At 52.4% G+C, this 16,517-nt stretch overlaps 4 protein-coding genes across 4 annotated transcripts; 2 read left to right on the top strand and 2 right to left on the bottom strand.

Moving 5' to 3' along the window:
* Nucleotides 1-1,485: 1,485 nt before the first annotated feature.
* Nucleotides 1,486-3,221, bottom strand: SMAC4_08514 (uncharacterized protein). Its single transcript, XM_024655934.2, has one exon. It carries the CDS (start codon nt 2,816-2,818, stop codon nt 1,709-1,711), a length of 1,110 nt encoding a protein of 369 aa, XP_024511733.2. The 5' UTR covers nt 2,819-3,221; the 3' UTR covers nt 1,486-1,708.
* A 4,776-nt stretch (nt 3,222-7,997) lies between these two features.
* SMAC4_08513 (uncharacterized protein) lies at nt 7,998-10,276 on the top strand (the record flags this gene model as incomplete). The annotated part of the gene is made up of 3 exons (XM_003344991.2): nt 7,998-9,534; nt 9,591-9,891; nt 9,951-10,276. Exons 1-3 carry the CDS (start codon nt 8,929-8,931, stop codon nt 10,274-10,276), a joined length of 1,233 nt encoding a protein of 410 aa, XP_003345039.1. The 5' UTR covers nt 7,998-8,928.
* A 1,079-nt stretch (nt 10,277-11,355) lies between these two features.
* On the bottom strand, nt 11,356-11,793 carry SMAC4_08512 (uncharacterized protein; the record flags this gene model as incomplete). Its single annotated transcript, XM_003344990.1, has 1 exon — nt 11,356-11,793. The coding sequence occupies one exon, from the start codon at nt 11,791-11,793 to the stop codon at nt 11,356-11,358; it is 438 nt and encodes a 145-aa protein (XP_003345038.1).
* A 1,134-nt stretch (nt 11,794-12,927) lies between these two features.
* SMAC4_08511 (uncharacterized protein) lies at nt 12,928-16,177 on the top strand (the record flags this gene model as incomplete). The annotated part of the gene is made up of 1 exon (XM_066090811.1): nt 12,928-16,177. One exon carries the CDS (start codon nt 12,928-12,930, stop codon nt 15,958-15,960), a length of 3,033 nt encoding a protein of 1,010 aa, XP_065945436.1. The 3' UTR covers nt 15,961-16,177.
* Nucleotides 16,178-16,517: the final 340 nt, after the last annotated feature.

The raw sequence follows: 16,517 nt of genomic DNA, 5'->3' as shown, positions 1-16,517 counted from the left end.
GTTTGGATGGTGTGGAGAGGGGGATCAGTTTTGTCCGTATATTGTGGGTTGTCAGACTGAGTTTGGGTATTGTGATCCGCAGTGAGACCTTTCCGCATGATCCTCGGTTGATGTTATTATGTTCTGGTGATTTGGGTTGGCGGTTGTTGTTGTGGTTGTTGGTTGTTGGCCGGAAACATGGAGTGAAAGGCAGTTGGTGAGGCTGAGGGCGAAGATGAGTGTTTGTGAGTTGGTTGGGGTTCTTGGTTGATATGACTATAAGGTCCGTCGTTGGGTGTTAACTTTGCATCAGCCACTGAAACGTTTGAGTGTGTTTCGTGGAAGAAGGAAAGGAGTGTTGATATCTTTGTGAGGTTGGGAACAAAGCAAAGTGGGTTGCGTTGATTGCTTGTTTTAGACGGCGAGGTTGGGGACGTTGACAGTGGTTGGAAAGAGATTGCTGAAAGTTGAAAACAAAGAAGCTGTTTAACGATGTACTTCGCCTGGTAGACCCAATGCATTTGAGACGTTCGACCTTTGCTTGCCGGAATTGGTCATGATCACGAAAACCTCACCGGATACAGCTTCTGATGGTTGTATTGTGTTGCAACCAACCCCATGAACCAACGCTTACGTCTCTCTTCTCATCTTTCCAAAAGCCGAATCCCCTTTCAAATCCCTTCGATATTGCTTAAAGCGGATATTACGCTTGGGTTGCAATGCATGCAAGTCTTCTAGAAGCGTGGCTAAATTGGGTTGGATACGGTATACCGCATTTCCCAATCGAGCGATCACAGCCAGCCGGCACTTCCACGCTCGCGATCCTTCTCCATTGTGATTTACGACCGACCTAACTCCAACCAAGGCTCCTAAAACTTCCTCGTCTGCGCATCTAATGTCAACCTGACATCAATCCTCCCCAGCCCTCTCAGAGATATCATAAGAGTCATAGGCTAGGAGCGCCGAGCTAGCCAATAAGCCAGCATCAGATTTCATGTCTGGCCATGGTGTTGACCGGGTTGTTGTTGGGGCTGCCGCCGGGGCATTGCCAAAGGAGGATGTTGTCCGTGTCATGTTTACGAGCTTGGTCAGATTTAAAAGATGACATTGAGGTGGAGATGGAAGAGACATGAGATAGGTTGGACGAATGAGGTTGACGGAAATATATATGTCATTGGCGTGCGCTTGTTCCCCTGGTTTGCGTTGCGGAGCGTCGGATGTTTCCCGGTAGTAGTGATCGGGGAAGAGAGTGGAAAGATGTATCAACATTGGCCAGTGGTTCATTTCCAGAAGTGTTGACCCAATCGAACAGAATTTGTGGCTGAAAGGCCGAGGCACTGTGGCTTCAGGTTATCGTGCAATTGGTAGACGCTTTGATTCGCTGTTGCACAAAAAGGCTTCGAACGCGGATACCTCATTCTCAACCTTCACTGCTACTTCCACATCCACATGCCTTGAGTCGGGGGATGTGGCGACACAGGGGATCGGGACGTTCGTCGCGGGAACAGTGCATATAAGCGCCGTTGATGAGGAAGGAAGATTTTCGGCTCTGTTCTGCATCTTCATTGCCGGCTTCGCTCGTGGAGGAGACGACTCAGCCGAATGCTGGAATGCTTCTCCTACCGACATCAACCTTCAATACCATCCTATGGTCCAACACCCTCCAACCACCCACCCATCACTCTCTGAGCCGCCTCATTCACCGTATACCTGACATCAATACCTCCATTCATATAGTCCTCCAACGCCCCCTTTTCCCTGGCCTTAAAAAAGTCGCAAAGCCATCCACCGCCCAAACCTCTGTAAAAGGCGGGCCAGCCAGTCTAGCTTCAACATCGTCCAGCGCTGTCCGCTCTCCATAGATGTCATACTGGCGCCAATCCGAAATCACAAAGGACCCCGCAAACAGGGTGAAGTCGACGTTGGCAAGGCGTTTATCCGGCAACTCGCACATCCCGTTGATGACCTCGAGTGCGTGCGCGACATCACGCTCACGCATTCTCCGGTGTATGAATCTTGCCAACTTCCAAAGCGGTGCGTCCCACATGTCAAGCCCATCTGGGTCGTCACTCTCATCCGGCACGGTGAAGAAGACAGGGACGACGGCGTTGGGGAAGTAATGACTTTTTCCCATCCCCTTATTGTGTCCAGCGAGGTCGAGGCGGGAGGGAAGGGCAACATTGATGCTGGTCCGAAGACTGGGTGTCGGGCGTTGGGATCTAGGCAGCGGATCACCACAGGGTACACCGCGGGCTTTGGAGGCGGCGAAGCGGGCGTTGGCTCGGTATGTGGCCTGCCAGATGCTGGCCAGAAGGGCTTCAAAGGTAGACACCCAGGAAAGGCTGTCGTCAGGGCATGTAGCGTCGGCTTTGGGTTGGGTAAGGTCGACAGGGGTGTAATGCATGTAACTGCCAGTAATAGGGATGGGAGGTTCCTGCTCTTGGGAAGTGTCTGAAGCGACTGTGCTCTTCGCTGGTCCTTCGCCTGGTTTGGAGGAGGGGAGATAGAGGACTGGCGGGTCTAGAGTGGCTCGTTTCTGATCATCACAATTGATGATCCGATCGGGGCCCATGGGAATGATGTGCGGTGGGACATCAAGAACCCCAATATCACCACGGGAAAGTTTATGGTAGATCTCGCACAGGTCTTGATAAAGATGGAGGCAGCCGTCTGCGCCGCAGACGGCGTGGGAGATGCGATATCCGATGGCGACAGAGCCACAGCTGAACTGGGTTCGGTGGAACAGCAGGGGAGGACCACGCTGGATGCCGGTTTCGTTGTCAAAAGACGGATCCCAAGGGGCGATGAGAGCAGCGCCCGTCCCTGGCAAGTGATCCATAGAGATGTCGATGGGAGATTCGGTCAAATGTGAGGGTAGCTATTCACGAAAGGCCAATAATGGCTAGTCGCAAGATGCTTCGAACAAGGGCCGCCCATGCCCAACTTAGTGATACTCCGGACACCATTGGAATTGTCGACAGCGAGGCGGCCGGTCAGCTGAGGGTAGAAGTTGAGTAGATTGCTGATGGCTTCACGCAGGCGAGAAACGGGGATAAAGTCTTTGCTGTTGACGTTTTCTCATAGACGTAGACCAGATCTATCAGGACAGATGGATGGACAACGTGATCCAAGGGGCCAAGTCGGAAAGGCGAGGGGAGGGATTCCAAGTTCTTGGGGTCGGCCAAAGTGATGATATATGAGGCCATGATGTTGACGGGCGTAGTTGATATGGCGGGTGGCATCTTTGAGAATTGAGGGGATCACGGTGCTTGATGCTCCAGCTTGAAGCCGACCTTTTGTATGCGCTAAGAAAGTTGATGATTGACTGCATAAGCCACAGTGTTTGAGTTTACCTATTCCTCTTCATGGTGGTCATTCTTTACACGGTAGAAAAACAGAGCGGGATGCGTGTACCCTGACCAGAATACGTATGTTTTGTTTATTCGTCGAACCGCCTGGCATCGTGGCCATTGTTGGCGATGTCATGGTGGGGTTTTGTTTTGTGCGGGTATCGTCAATGGTGATCAAGGATGAAGAAAAGATGAATCAGGCATTGGGGTGCTTCATCTCATTGACAAAGCGTTGACCCAAGTCTGTAGGGTGTGGCTTAACAGACGAGCCATTGTGGCTGGGTCAACCAATTGGTCGCTTCATTCGCCAATGCTCAATCAATTGTACCCACCTTTTCTGTTCAAGGGCAGATACACTGTGGCTCAGGTGTTGACCAACGGTGGGCCACGAGTGGAAGTGATCATCTTCCTTTTCCAATTGATATGACCCTCGTCGCTTCTTTCTCCCCTTACCCTGATCTACAACGGTTTTCACGACCAGATCCTTTTTGTCGTTTCTGGCCCTGATTCTCATACAATATTTTCACTTACCCAAAGTCAGAGTTGCTGCCGTGGAATGAGATGAAGGCGGAAGAACCTGCACTAACAGACCGAGCAAGAAAGAGGTGTAAACCGCATCGTCCAGCACTGCCCACTGTTATTGCTGCTATAAGTACGGCAACCAATTGCACCAACCGCCGTCCTTTCCCCCATTCCTTCTCCCCTTTCTCTCAACACCAAAGACATGCGACTCACGATACCTGCCATGGAAGCAAAAAGAAAAGGAGCAATATCAAGAAATCACCGCAACACCCGCAATGTCTTGTGTCGCCAGACCTGAATCACCTCAGCTCGAAACTGATCCAAATGCATCCCGCACCAAAAGCAGCACTTTACCTACTGCAGTTTTGTCTCATTGTACAATGTCGTCCCTCCTTGCCCATGCATACTTGACGGTAACGCCACCAACAAGTAGAAGTTATTGTTCGGGATACCCAACATAAGCCAAAACTAATGCGCTGCAAGCCATCAGATTGCGCTCTTTGCTCTGTTACCATGCCCGCCGACAGGTTAATATACCCGTACCTTACCCATCTATGTAACTACAATGCGATCGTCGGAGGTTCCGGGGCACACCATTCCTACTGGCTGACGCCAATCTCCGGCGGCTTACCATTAACCATTCACTGAACGCTATGTAGGGCATAAAAGCCGAGGGTGTGTTATACAATACTGCACTAGAGCTTTGTTATGCCTAATCTTAAATGGAAGAAAGAAGGCAAACCTACCTAGGTGTGATACACACAACCAAACCGGCCTCCTTTCCGGTGAAGGGATAAGCCTGGACCAGACAGGACAGGACCACGCAGAGAGGACCAGACCAGGCTAGACAGCGAGACGGGCTAGACAAGGGGTTGCGGTATCGTACCTCCATATGACAGCATAATGATCTAACCTCTAACCGTCGCATTGCTTAATGAGTGTTCACAAAAGTTCACAAAGCGGTTAGCAGTACGGTAGGCAGAACATGAACTGAAACATCACCATCATCACCATCATCTTGTGGCTGTCGAGTCTCAAAAGTCTTCCTTTTCCAGAATCGAGAGAGAGAGAGAGAGAGAGAGAGACCTATTTATCTCGAGACATTTGACGCCATTGACATTCCTTTTTGATCCCTTTCTGGTCAGACCAACAGCACAGCAGGGAGGCGGAGGCGGAGGCGGAGAGCGGACTGGAGGTGGACGATACCTCTTCTGTACTTGATGCATCGTGAGTACCAAAGAACGAAGGACGAGAATCCGGCGGTGGGCACAAGAACGGGTCGGGTGTCTGTGCGTCCATCGTTCAAGACCTTGTTGTCCTCGACTCCTCGTCGGTTCTCGTCTTCGGTCCACGATGTTTTCGTTCGGGAAAAGCAACGAGAGACGGAGCTTATGTCCCCAGGCTTCCAGCTGATCAGACCGACTGACGAGAAAGACAAGACAAATTTCGGAAATTTTCATGATGCCCTGGGAAGCCTGGAGCAAATTTGGCGACGGCTGGGAAGATAGACGAGACAGGGTGTACATCTCATACCTTTACCTACCTACACTAGAGACAGGTACCAAACATGGCCCTGGGGCTGCTAGACGACAAGCCCGCACCGCTCTTCTCAACGACACCAGTGAGTGCATCCAGTGACTTGATCTCGTGATGCTTTTTTCGTTGGTTCGTGGCAGTCCACCGCCAAGGACCGAATGCGCGAATCTCATGAACGAGCTTATCAGCTCGGTTCACGTAGCATGCTGCCCGGAGGAGCTGCCGCACAACGAGGTGTTGTTTACACCACAATAACAACAACAACAACAACAACAACAGTACAAATGCCTACATCGTCAACGGTCATGCCCTTCGTGGCCGTGGTGGAGATGAAGGAGCCTTTGAGGACGGGACAAGGGCAAGGGCACCTAAGAAGGGGGGGGGGGTGGCCAAACCGCTGGAAATGCAATTCTCCAAAACCCACAGCGGCCAACACCCGCTCTTGCAGGCGGAGCCGTGTGGATTTTGCACTAACAGTTATCAGTGGTCGCGGTTATTGTATGGGATATCAGAGACATCAATCCACAAACAGAACTCCCACAACAAGATTGTGATCGCGAGGACCGCAACAGGAACTGAACGGCGCAAGAAACAAATCGGTCGGAAGCGCCATTGATCTACCATGTATGCGTCTGCTGGGCTTGCTTTACGGGTAGCCGCATCCCGTTTCCATATGATACTGGACCTCGGTGCTTCCATCCTATCCGTCGGCTTTCTGACCACAGATCCCGTCGGTTGAGCTGCCTAGAAGTGTTGGTGCCAGTGCAAGCGTTAGTGCATGTTAGTGCTAGCACTTTGTCCAGTATTGCAGGCATTGCTTTTAGGTTGTCCCATCCTCCCTTTCATTTCCTCCCCGACCCCTGCCTTTTCTTCTTCCATTTTTCTTCTTTCGACAGGCACTCACCGAATGGAATATCCAATAGCTGAACCGCATTCATGGCTCATCTGCTCATCCGGACAATGACCCGGATCGACATCTTTCTCCTCTGCCCCTTTCCAGCGAATCTAGTCAACGGACTTATACGACGTTTATACTTGTACAATAAAAAAGCCCGCATACGAGGGCACGGAGGAGGAGGAGGAGGAGGAGGAGGAGGGGACGAGACTGACCTTATGACCACCGTCTGTACCGTCAATCTTGTCGGACCTCATCCCGAGCTCGTGAGGCTCGTCGACCATTCGCATGTCTCGGATGTCCCGAGCTTATCGGTTCACGACTTTAACTTTCCACCCTTCGAGTCACTTGCAAGAAAACGCGTATGATCAAGTCAAGCAAGAAAAGCGCGATTATTCGACTGATCTGTCCCATGCCCTTTTGACAACTTGATTTTTGAGCTCTACATTGTCCCATTTCTCCTCTTTGCAGCTCTCTTGTGAGACGAGGATATCATACGATGAAAAGAAGTCGCGATACATGAGCTGATTGGGTGGAGTAGCTGAATGGTAGAATGGGTGTCAGTGCGCTGTGTTAGTGTCGACCAGACCTCAGCAGTCACCACGATAACCAACATCGTGAACTGTGTCGACGTTGGTGCAAGCAACCATTGAAGAGATGAAACAAACAAAGAGATTCACTTTAAATTAATAGAAAAAAAAAAGAAAGACAATGTGTAAAGGCTGCCGCATTCAGAATAGCATGGCAGCAACAGGGATACCGAATCTGAGAGCATCCAGAACAGTACAGGGGCCAATTCACCAACTCACTAACAGACCGGGGTACCTTTAAGACCGGGGGTTGTTAACAGACCGGCCGGGGCTACAGCTGGGGAGATGAGCTATCAACGCATGGTAAAGGAGATGGGGAGGGACAACCACCCGGTAGCAATGCCAGCATGGAACACAAAAGCGGTCTAGATATCGTGAACTTCACTCAAATCATCTTCGCTTCCATTCCATCGGCACCTTCGGGCTCCAAGTGGCAGAGTGGCAGAGACATGGCAAAGACTTTTGATGAAAGACGAAGACTGACCGCAAAATCTCAGATGACGATGATACATCATGGAAGAAATAAGGACGTACCTCCCACTTACAAGTACATCAACATTGAAAGCTAGATCCTTGCCTCAGATCCACGGACCAGGACATGAGGGGCTTGAAGCCACCAGTTCGATTTGTGGGATTCGATCCAGGATGTTGAGAACTGAACTTGAGAACTTGGAGAACGCTCGGGCATTGCCGGATATTGCTACCCTCCTTCTCTTCTAGCAAAAGGTAAGCTCCGAACCGTAGTATCGCGGGAAAGTTTGGTTTGTACGTGCAAGTTGGGCAGGTCATCTCCGACGGGCCAAGCAGACCAACGACGACTCGACTCGGAAAGGCGGTAGTCGCAGTCGGTGGTTTTGATATCAGCTCCTTCCTGGCTTTTTCATGCTCGCTCGCATGCACGATGGCGCCGGAAGGAACCAACGCCAACACTACCATACCACTTGGACTACTAACCAGACCACGCCATGAAGCCACTTGACTATGTGGATGCCAACCGAATGCTTGCTCACTCACAATGAAATGACTACATCATGCCTTCCTTATTCCGGCAGACGCATATGAAAGCATTGCCATCTCTCTCCAATTCCTCTCCAAGTCCTGGTCTTTCTCCTCCTCCTCCTCATCATCATCGACATCAATCATCTTTACTTGCTTGCTCCTCCACACCCAGTCTGTCTTCCCCAGACTACTGTACTCCCCCGGTCCAACACCAACAACGGACATCCCGACCAACCAAGTCACCGGTCTCTCCGACTCCCCCGCAACTTGGCCCCTGGACAGAGCCTCTTCTTCTTCCCAAAGAAAGATAATCATAATTACATAATTATTCTTTTCTCACTCAAGATCCCTTAGTCCAACTATTGTTAGCAGAATCAACCAGGTATCATCCTCGACCATCTTCACCTCCAACTACCTCATCAGGTTCAAGACCACGGGAACACAAAGACACACCAAGGGCACACCTGGCACCTTGGGCAGCTTTGAATCCCCCTTGAATCCCCATCTGCGATCCAAACTGGTCCGAACACAGTTACTCCAAGTGCTCCACGGTTCATCCCGACGACAGACCGAATCACCAAACCTTCCTTACCGCCTGGAAACCGAACCATTGTAGCGTTACGACTTGCCTCTTGCCCTTCCGTTTTCCGCGTCATTAATCACACCAAAGCAACTCTCGCGACTCCCGTGGTGTGAGCAATATTGGGCACCTACTACTACCGACTTGAGTCCTGAGAAGACGAGAACTCTTGTGTATCTGTTTCACAGCAGCAGTCTGTCCTCGTCCCATTGCTTAGTGCGTAGGACAACAGAGAAGACAAGCAGTCCGGCAGAAAACAGCAGGGATCGCGGCCGAAGGACAAGGAAAGGTTCAAGGGTAACAACAGCTTTTGTTCAACCTCGACATCCTGGTAAAGCCGTTGGAACCACTGCATCTGTCGTCCCTACCGTTGCTTAGCCCGGCACACAGACAGACACTACACTCTGTTGATCGAACAGCACCCAGGTTCGAGGAACACAAAGAACAGAGCCTGAACGGACGAAAAACGCAGACACTATGGGTGCCCACGCTCCCGTCTCGTCGACCACTGTCTCCGTGGTTGAGATAAATAAAACGCCCCTTGCCTCTTCCAACCCACCACCACCTCCCTCGCAGAAGCCCACATTCCTGCCGTCTTCGCCGGTGCCTTCACCGACTCTCCTGGAATCGAGCCCATCATCGTCACCCTTCCCCTCACCTTCGTCAGAGAAAGAGAAAGCTGGCCTAGCGGGCGGCCCAAGCCACCCTGTCTCAGTCTCGATTACCCCTTTTCCAGCACCACTAAGCCCCACCAAGCAGTATACCCTTTCCCATTCCCACTCGCACTCGTCTAACACGTCAACCGCTGTTGGAAGACAGTCGAGAGGCGTCATGGCCCCCTTTGCCAACATGTCGCACCCCATGCGCACGAACCTCGTGTTTGGGATAGGCGAGTTTGTGGGAACTTTCCTGTTCTTGTTCTTTGCCTTTGCTGCGACGCAGGTGGCCAACACGGCTCCGGCCAATGCTGGAGGACTACCCTCGACGAGCAACTTGCTGTACATCTCGCTGGCGTTTGGATTCAGTTTGATGGTCAACGTCTGGGCGTTCTTCCGTGTTACTGGTGGTGCTTTCAATCCTGCTGTAGGTCTTCCCTGCTATGACACTCGAGGAGTATTATGATGCTAACAGAGTAATAGGTCACGCTAGCACTTGTCATGGTCGGCGGTTTCCCCATCGCTCGTGCTGCCATTGTCATTGTTGCTCAGATCCTGGGCGCCACTGCGGCTGCCGGGTTGGTTCAAGTGATGTTCCCCGGCCCCTTGGCTGTCGAGACCACCCTGGGCGGCGGAGCGACTGCTGTTCAGGGCTTCTTCATTGAGCTGTTCTTGACATGCGAGTTGGTCTTTGTCATCTTGATGATGGCGGTTGAGAAGCACAGCGCGACGGTATCGGCTCCGGTAGCCATTGGCTTGGCTTTGTTCCTGGCCCACTTAGTCGGTAAGTTTCTGTCCCTTCACCTTCCGTGCCAGGATCAAATGCTGACAGACCCTAAACAGGCGTCTACTTTACCGGCGCCAGTCTCAACCCTGCCCGTTCCATCGGCCCGGCCATTGTCAACCGCCACTTTCCCACACACCACTGGATCTACTGGCTGGGCCCCGCGCTCGGTGCTCTCCTGGCTTGCGGGTTCTACAAGCTGTTGCATGCCCTCAAGTACAACGACGTCAACCCGGGTGCGGATGACTTTGGTCAGGCCGATCTCGAGGCGGGTGCTCGCGATCAGGATGGATTGAAGCACAGTCCTACCGCTACGCGACCCAGCGCTAATGGCGAGACGGCCGCGCTCAATAACCAGCCTGCTCAGGTACCAAGGGAGTTGTGATGACCGATTGAAAAGACAAGACGTGGAGAAGAGTGATTGGTGTTTTTTTCTCTCTGTGGTTGTGTGGCTGTTGTTCGTTGTGTGTTACTAAGAAGTACCTGTTTCCGTCGGCTATTTTTTGTATACCTTTTGGCTTTTGCTGTGTTTTGTGTTTAACCTAGATGGATACCTTTTTCCCATTCGCAACGGAATTAACGGAGGACGGAAAATGGACACGGGAAAACGGACGGACGGGAAGGACTCGGACGGGATGAGGATGAGGATGAGTAACGACGACGAAACGGGCACACGTATCGATGCGACCGACTGGCACCTAAAATACCAGGCCCCGTTGTGGCCATCCTAGTAATACCCTACACCTACTACACTACCTACTAGTAATGATCAGTACATCAATAAGAAGAATGGTTTAGCGAGAATGGGGTGGGTAGTGGTACAGACTGACCTTGGTGTGACCATTGCTTGGTGGACTGTCTGTTGAAGACGGCCTCTGTTGAAGATCGGCAAGTTGGCGGTGATTGTCAGGGACCATTGTCGACCCGCCGTTAACAGGTGTAACCACCCATTGTGAATGTGAACGGAAGAGAAAATCAAGAAAGCAAGCAACAATACCAGAAATAGCAGAAGCCATGGATTGCACCTCCGTTCCGTATTTTCCAAAATCCGAACACAAGGACGCCTTGATGGGGTATCTGTAGCGTATGTACAGACCAGACCAAATATCAAAACAATGTGCAGCAGTAGATGCAAGAAGGGGAACCAGCACCTCCTCCGTCTATTCTCCCAGTAAACCCAGTTGTCCAGATCTATCCAGATGCTCTCCATTCGAGGCACGTCGTGCGATATATCCATCAGATCTATCCAATCGCTCCTCCTCCGCTGCTCTCGGTCTATCGTGTGTGTCCTGTCTTCGCTGAAGCCAACTCCTCCTTTTATCCACGCTCGTCAACGCACAAACAGTGGCGGTCTCCCTTCATCGCCTTTATTCTCTCCGAACCCCCTCCCTTGTGTACCTGCCCCTCGGCGTCATCGAAGTCATCGAAACCCGAGAAGCCAGAGAAATCACACAACCCTCAGCTCTAACCCCTCCCACCATTATAATCAGCACCCCCAGCCTTCCTACAAAGCCTCACAATCTCCTCCTCATCAATCTCCTTCAGCTCCGAAGCCTGCACAGAAACGCTATGATGCGCCAACACCTTCTTCACCTCCCCTGACTCAATCGACACCCGCGCCTTGCGCATCACTTTCGTCTGCTCGCCAATCCAGATGATCAGCGCGAACTTTACCCGGACGGACTCCGCGTCGTTGGCGTATTGGATCCGCACGTAGGCGTAGGATACTTCGCTGGGGGAGAGGTGCGAGAGAAGCTCCGGAATGCCGCCTGAGCCGGTGGCTTTGAGGGAAAGGGTTTGCGTGCTGGGAGAGGAGTTGCTGAGGAGAAGCCAGTTGGTGGGGGACTTGTCGGAGCGGACGGAGTCGTAGGCGGTGAGGATTTCGGGGGTTTGGAGGGACATTTTGGCGCTTTTTCGCAGTGATTCTGAGGGTGTTGAGGGTTGTGGCTTGGTTGTTATGGCAGTGGTGACAAGATTAGTGTCGTGGTTTGTTGCGGTTGTTGTGGAAGAGAAGGGCGCCCGGAGGAAAAAGGGGCGGCTTCGGACTTCGGTATTCAGGGGAAGCAGTTGGCTTGTGGGGAGGGGGAGCAACTGGGTGATTGTGCGGGGTGTCGCGTGGCCGTCAAGGCGTTTGGAAATAGGTGATTAGGTATTAGATGTGTTGTAGATGCGGTCCGGAGCCATCAATTGACCGGTGGTTATTGTTGTTTGGCGAGTCCGGAGACGGAAGACAGTGAGGTCGGAGCGGTGTTGGAAAGAAGGGGGAGAGAGTTCCGAGTCGGAGTCGTGCCACGTTGGCGAGGAACATCCCCCGGGCGGGCCGTCCGTTAATTGTTAGTGCAGGTAACCCCGCCAATCTGGAACCAGGGGCAGCTTCAGCGGGAAGATGGGCATTGTTTCAGGGGTTGGCCCGCTGGCGCTGGCCGAGGTGCTGGGACTGGACTCGGGACGAGATGCAATTGGAGAAAGCGGTGAGTAGGCGAGGCTGACAGCTGTAAGACTGGATGCTGACACCTGCGAAAGGGTTTCGGGTTCTGCTGTCTGCTGCCAGGCTATCCTCCCCTCTTCCACTTTTCGTCGTCATCTCCAACCAAACAACGACTCTCTCGCGTGAAAACAGGCCGACGGCTCACGGCGACCAAAACACCACAGCTGAACACACACAGCTTCACGTCGCACATCGCACGCGAACTCAATTCAATTATTCTCCGAATTCTGCTTTTGCGTCTGCATTAGTAGCGCGCCGTCGTGCTCTACACCTTTCATGCTCGTTATATTACTCAATTAACTTTGCTTTTCTTGGCTTCTTTTATCATCAAGTTAGAATACAATCTCATTGTGCCACCGTTGTCATCCAGTTCCAGTACCTCCGAGTATGGTGTTTTTTCGACTATCGTCTTCCGTCTCTGTGCTCGATACAATCTGATACCGCCAGTACGGACAGGACTAACACAGTTCAACAGTCAAACACCAATGACATCGAATATCTGATCATCGCCAACTGGGCTGATTGACACACGCAAGTCACAAGTGGAGATGGCGGCTCACGAAGACCCCGCCAGCAAACAAGGGCTCCTGGGATCCACGTCCACGGAGCATCATGCCGATTACTCCTCCACCGACTCCGACTCCGACCCCAACGGCAATGTTACAGGTACACCCGTCAACACCAACACCAACACCAACACCAACACCAACACCAACACCAGGAACCGAATTCAGAATCGCATCCTACAACAAGCCCGAAAACGCCGCACACGTGCACCACCACTCACCAACCGAACCCCCTCCTTCCAACCCTTGTCCACCCGCAAATCATGGCTAGCCCGCCGCAGCAGATGTTGGCTCATCTGCATCTCCTTCGGCCTCATCCTCTTCGTCATCCTTTTGGTAGGCGGAGGTCTAGGCTACAAGGCCGTAGTCCAAGAACCTCCCTACGGACTTTCACCACCATGGTACCCCTCCCCCAAGGGCGGGATCGCGGGCACTTGGTATGAGTCCTATCAAAAGGCTTCTGCCTTGGTATCTAAAATGACGCTGGCCGAAAAGGTGAACATAACCACCGGCGTAGGCTGGCAAATGGGTTTGGCGGTAGGCACCACCGCCCCTGCTGTCCTCGTTGGGTTTCCCGCTTTACAGCTGCAGGATGGACCGCTGGGAATCAGGAATGCAGATAACATCACTGCTTTTCCTGCTGGAATCACCGTCGGCGCAACGTGGAATCGGCAGTTGATGTATGCCCGCGGAAAGGCGCACGCTATTGAGGCCCGGGCAAAGGGCGTAAACGCGATTTTGGGACCATGTGTCGGTCCACTAGGTCGAATGCCAGCTGGCGGTAGGAACTGGGAGGGGTTTGGATCCGATCCTTACCTCCAGGGTATTGCTGGTGCGGAGACCATCAAGGGGATTCAATCCGAGGGTGTGATGGCTACTGTCAAGCACTTCATCGCCAACGAGCAGGAACACTTTCGTCAACCGTGGGAATGGGGCATTCCAAACGCGATCTCCTCGAATGTGGATGATAGAGCGATGCACGAGCTTTATGCATGGCCGTTTGGAGATGCGGTCAAGGCCGGCGTGGCGAGTGTTATGTGCTCGTATAACATGGTTAATAACAGCTATGCGTGCGGGAACAGTAAACTCCTGAATGGCATCCTCAAAGACGAGCTAGGGTTCCAGGGGTTCGTGATGAGTGATTGGTTGGCTCAGCGGGCGGGCGTTAGTACCGCTTTGGCGGGGCTGGATATGACGATGCCTGGTGATGGACTTCGGTGGGCGAATGGCGAGTCACTATGGGGGAAGGAACTCAGCAAGGCTGTATTGAACGGGAGCGTTCCCGTGGAGAGGATGGATGATATGGTTACGAGGGTGGTGGCGGCTTGGTATCAAATGGGGCAGGACGACGAAAAGAAGTGGCCGAGGGATAAGGGACCCAATTTTTCGAGTTGGACAGACGAGAAAATGGGGGTTACGAGCCCCGGAAGCCCGACGGACCAGGAAGAGGTGGTGGTTAATCAGTTTGTGGACGTGCAGGCCAATCACTCGGTTATTGCGAGGCAAGTGGCTGCTGAGGGGACTGTCCTACTCAAGAATGAGGGTGCTGTCTTGCCACTTACCCGACAAGGACTACGCAAACGCCAGGACGCCAACACCACCTCCGACGACAGAGTAAAAATCGGGATCTTCGGCGAAGACGCCGGTCCCATCCCCAGTGGTCCCAACGCCTGCAATGACCGCGGCTGCAACGAAGGCACCCTAGGATCAGGCTGGGGCTCAGGGGCCGTCGAATTTCCTTACCTCGTCACACCAGTTGAAGCTCTCCGCAAGGCATTCGATTCGTCAAAGGTTCAGCTCCACGAATACCTCTCCAACTCCCTCCTCACCTCCGAAAAGGCCGTGATCTCCGACCTCGACCTCTGTCTCGTCTTCGTCAACGCCGATGCCGGCGAAGGTTTCACAGCCTGGTCCAACGTCCGCGGCGACCGCCCCGATTTATTCCTCCAGAAAAACGGTGACACACTAATCCAATCCGTCGCATCACAATGCGGCTCCGGCTTCAGCGACGTCATCGTGATAATCCACGCCGTCGGCCCCGTTGTGCTAGAGAAATGGATTGACCTCCCGCAGATCAGAGCCGTGGTATTCGCCAACCTCCCCGGTGAAGAATCCGGCAATGCCCTTGTCGATATCCTCTTCGGGGACGTGAATCCGTCAGGCCACCTCCCTTTCACCATCGGCAAATCTCTCGAAGATTACGGCCCCGGCGGCCAGGTCCTGTACTTACCCAACGGCGTCGTCCCGCAGCAAGATTTCTCCGAGGGGTTATATGTGGACTATCGCTACTTTGACAAATACTCCATCTCACCTAGGTACGAGTTTGGGTATGGATTAAGTTACACCACCTTCTCCCTGGGCAACGCTACTGTAAAAACCGTTCGTCCTAAATCCGCCTTACCGTTTCCTAGGCTGGACGCCCTCGTTCCGCCACCGGAATATTCGAAAGATATCCCGCCTGTCGAAGAAGTTTCGTGGCCTGAGGGTGACGGCAAAGAGATCAGAAGGCTAGACAAGTACATCTATCCCTATCTAACCCCCTCCGAAGCAGCGGACGCTGTCGCCGCTCCCCAAAAGGGTAACCGGTACCCGTACCCAGAGGGGTACAACATCACGCAGCCACTAAGTGAAGCAGGCGGTGACGAAGGCGGTAACCCCGATCTTTGGCTGCCGTGCGTGAAAGTCACTGTGGACGTGACTAATACTGGGTCACTTCCCGGTGCCGCTGTTCCTCAGCTTTATATGTCGTACCCTGATTCCCAGTCCCAGTCCCATCAACAAAGTGCGAGTAACGGAACTGATGGCAAGGTAGACTTCCCAGTTAAAGTCCTAAGGGGATTCGAAAAGGTGTATCTGGAACCTGGGGAGACGAAAAAGGTGGAGTTTAAGTTGACGAGAAGGGATTTGAGTTATTGGGATGTTAACTTTCAAAATTGGAGGTTGGTTGTAGAGGGGAGTTATGTTCTGAGGGTAGGGTTTAGTTCGAGGGATTTGGGGGTTGAAGTTAGGTGGTGATTAGGTACTGATTGGGAAAGGAATGGGATGGGATGGGATATGGAGTCATTATTTGTACGTCAGGATTGGTGTTGATCGCCGTGGACAGTCAGTGTGGGCTGGAGGCTGGGTTATCCCCCCATGATGTGATGCAATTTTACTTTTGCTGGATGTATAAGTAGTTATCTCAGTTCGCTGGGCAAGTGATTGGTTTGTGTGCCTTTTTCTCTTATTTTTCTACGGACGTGGCTTGGTCGTGATTGCAGTAGTATTGCTCGCCTCAATTCTCTTGTTAACATCCCATTCGAGGTATTCTACGGTACCTACTCTCCAGCTGCGCGAATGAAGGTTAACAACTTCGGGACTTTGCAAGGGTCTCCTATCATCCATCTGCGTGTACCTCTCCTTATCCCTCTCCTTATCCGTCCCGGTCTTTGGCAATGGTAATGGTAATGGCTCGATTCCTGTCTCCGCTCCGCTCACGCTCCAGCTTCTGCTGCTGTCTCTACCTCTGCCTCCCTCTGGTCAGGCTTCTGCGCATCCTCAGCACCGTTTCTGGCCCGGCTTCAGTTTTGGTT

The sequence above is a fragment of the Sordaria macrospora genome, chromosome 1 (assembly GCF_033870435.1).
Source record: "Sordaria macrospora chromosome 1, complete sequence".
NCBI classification, from domain to species: domain Eukaryota; kingdom Fungi; phylum Ascomycota; class Sordariomycetes; order Sordariales; family Sordariaceae; genus Sordaria; species Sordaria macrospora.
This window is presented reverse-complemented; position numbering and strand designations above follow the sequence as displayed.